At 60.6% G+C, this 2,323-nt stretch overlaps 1 protein-coding gene across 1 annotated transcript in view; it reads left to right on the top strand.

Moving 5' to 3' along the window:
• Nucleotides 1–763: 763 nt before the first annotated feature.
• The window catches only part of CACNG7 (calcium voltage-gated channel auxiliary subunit gamma 7), a 33,402-nt gene continuing 31,842 nt past the window's right edge, over nucleotides 764–2,323 (top strand). The window contains exon 1 of the mRNA XM_026457568.1: nucleotides 764–824. Coding sequence (XP_026313353.1) covers nucleotides 764–824 — 61 coding nt within the window. The remainder of the gene's footprint in view (nucleotides 825–2,323) is intronic.

Genomic DNA, 2,323 nt, shown 5'->3' on the forward strand with positions numbered 1-2,323 from the left:
CAGAATCTCTGCGCCTAGGTGGTGAGGGGTGGTCTTAAACTCTGTCTCTCTCCCTCCTTGTCTCTCTCTGTCTCTGTGTCTCCTTCAGTCTCCAGACCTGAGTTCCTGGATTTCTCGGCCTCAAGGTCTCGGCGTGACTTTCTCTCTCTGCCCTGTCTCTCTTTGTGCCTCTGCCCGTCTCGGGCTCTCTGCCTCTGTTTCTATTCTGTCTCCCTCTCTGCCTCCCCCATCCTCAAGGCCCATCTCCCTCGCTCGCTGCATCCCTCCCCCCTTCCCTCCCCGCCCCTCCCTCCTCCGCAGTAGCCAATGAGCGGCCGCCGGTTCCTGCTCCCGGCTCCGTCCGCCGAGTGAGGCCGCGGGCGCGGGGGGTGGGGGGTGGGAGGCCGGGAGGGGGCCGGGACGCCGGGCTCCGGGGCGGGGGCGGGGGGCGCGGGCACCGGCGACCCCGGTGGCGGCGGCGGCGGCGGCCGGGGGAAGCCGCGGGGCCGGTCATGCGGCTGCGGGGCCCGCGGCCCGGAGCGTCCGCCCAGCCCTGAGCGAGGTGAGCGCTAGAGGAGGGTCCTGGGAGGAAGAAGGGGCGCCCCTCGAGGTGTCTGCGAGCCGGGTTTGGGGCGACAAGGGACCCGAGGGGCCCCAGGGGTGGCGGGATCCTGGCAGTCGGGACGCCTGAATTCGGGCGGCTGTGGGGGGTGCAGGGACACCTGGGCCTGGCGATCCCGGAGGACGGGGTCCGAGGGTCCCGGAGTGGGAAACTGCACGCTTCATGTCCGAGTCGCAGCGACCGTGGGCTGGGGACGGCAGAGGCCGGGTCCTTGAGGAAGGCGGTACGGGGCGAGGGCGGAGGACCCAGGCCCGGCCAGAGCAGGGTGTGGGTCTGGGAAGGGGTCCCCAGAAAGGCGGAATTACGGTCTTCCCAGAGATGGAAGGGAGATGGAGTTTGGGCTTAGGACTTGCAGAATGGGACCCCAGAGATTCAAATGCCTGAATTCGGGAAAGGGTGGGAGAAAGAGGGAGAAGAGGAGGCTCCAGGCCTAGGGGGAGGGTCCCAAAGGAGGAAAGCCTGGAGGAATAAGGAGATCTGGGCGGGCCAGTGAGAATGAGGAGGAATTGGAGCAAGATTGGGTTTTAAAACGGGGTGCAAGAATGTGGAGGAGGGACGAGGTCCCAGCTGCGAGTCAGACGGGCGGAAGGGGGAAGCTGAGATCGACTACCTGGGACGGAGGCAACCAGGGTGGCCGGGGTAATGGTGCCCGTTTCCGAGCCCACAGGGCTGCCAGAGGACCAGGCAGCTCGCGGTCAAGCCCCTGAGATGCCGGGCGGGGGATGGGAGGAAAAGCTGGCCAGAGCCTTCCCAGACTCTGGATCTCGGAGGCCTCCAAGAGGCTGGGGGGGAAGGAGGAGGGATCTGGAGGCTGGGAGTGCGGGGTGGAGCGGGGAGGAGAGAGGGTTGCCTCAGACTCCAGAGTCTTTATTCAGGTGGAGCAGAATTGCAAGGCTAGAAGAATTCTGGTTAAGGAAAGTGGAGTTTTATGTCTTGATTACTTTGTTGGGGACAGTGTTTAGGGGACTCAAGCTTCAGAGTTAAAAATATCCCGGGTATTCAGGGATGTAGCGGTCTCTGGTTGATACAGGCTGAGGGTCCCAAGTAGAGACCCCCAAATCATGGGATTGTGTGGCTTGGGGAAAACTCTTGCAGGGGTCGGGGAGAATCGTGGGTAAGAATTTCAAGTCCTTGAGCTCTGGGTTGAGGAGCTCCCTCTTGGGAATTTCTAGGTTCCTAAGTGGAATTGGGGAGGCCAGGGATATGAACTGGGGGTCTCCTGTTTGGAGTCTAGTGTTATGAAATCGGGGCTCCATGCTGGATGTTGAAGAGGATCTGTGATTGGAAGTTCCAGCATGGGAAACCGAGGTCCAGACCCTCTGGTGGGAAGGGTTAGGGGAGGCGGTTTTGGGACTCCTGCTTGGGATTTTAGAGTTCAGGGCATTGAATCCTAGTTGGAAGGATAAGAGTCCGATGTTTGACTGGGGTGCTCTGATTAGGATGCTGGATTGGTGGTGGTGGTGGTGGTGGTGGGTTCCCAGCTCATTCATGATTTTTTTTTTCTTTCTTTTGAGATGGACTTTCACTCTGTCACCCAGGCTGAAGTGCAGTGGCGCCATCTCAGCTCACTGCAACCTCGCCTCTTGGGTTCAAGCTATTCTCCTGCCTCAGCCTCCCAAGTAGCTGGAATTATAGATGTGAGCCACTGTGCCCAGCTAATTTTTGCATTTTTAGTAGAGACAAGGTTTCACCATGTTGGCCAGGCTGGTCTCGAACTCCTGA

This window comes from Piliocolobus tephrosceles, chromosome 21 (assembly GCF_002776525.5).
Source record: "Piliocolobus tephrosceles isolate RC106 chromosome 21, ASM277652v3, whole genome shotgun sequence".
NCBI classification, from domain to species: Eukaryota; Metazoa; Chordata; class Mammalia; order Primates; family Cercopithecidae; genus Piliocolobus; species Piliocolobus tephrosceles.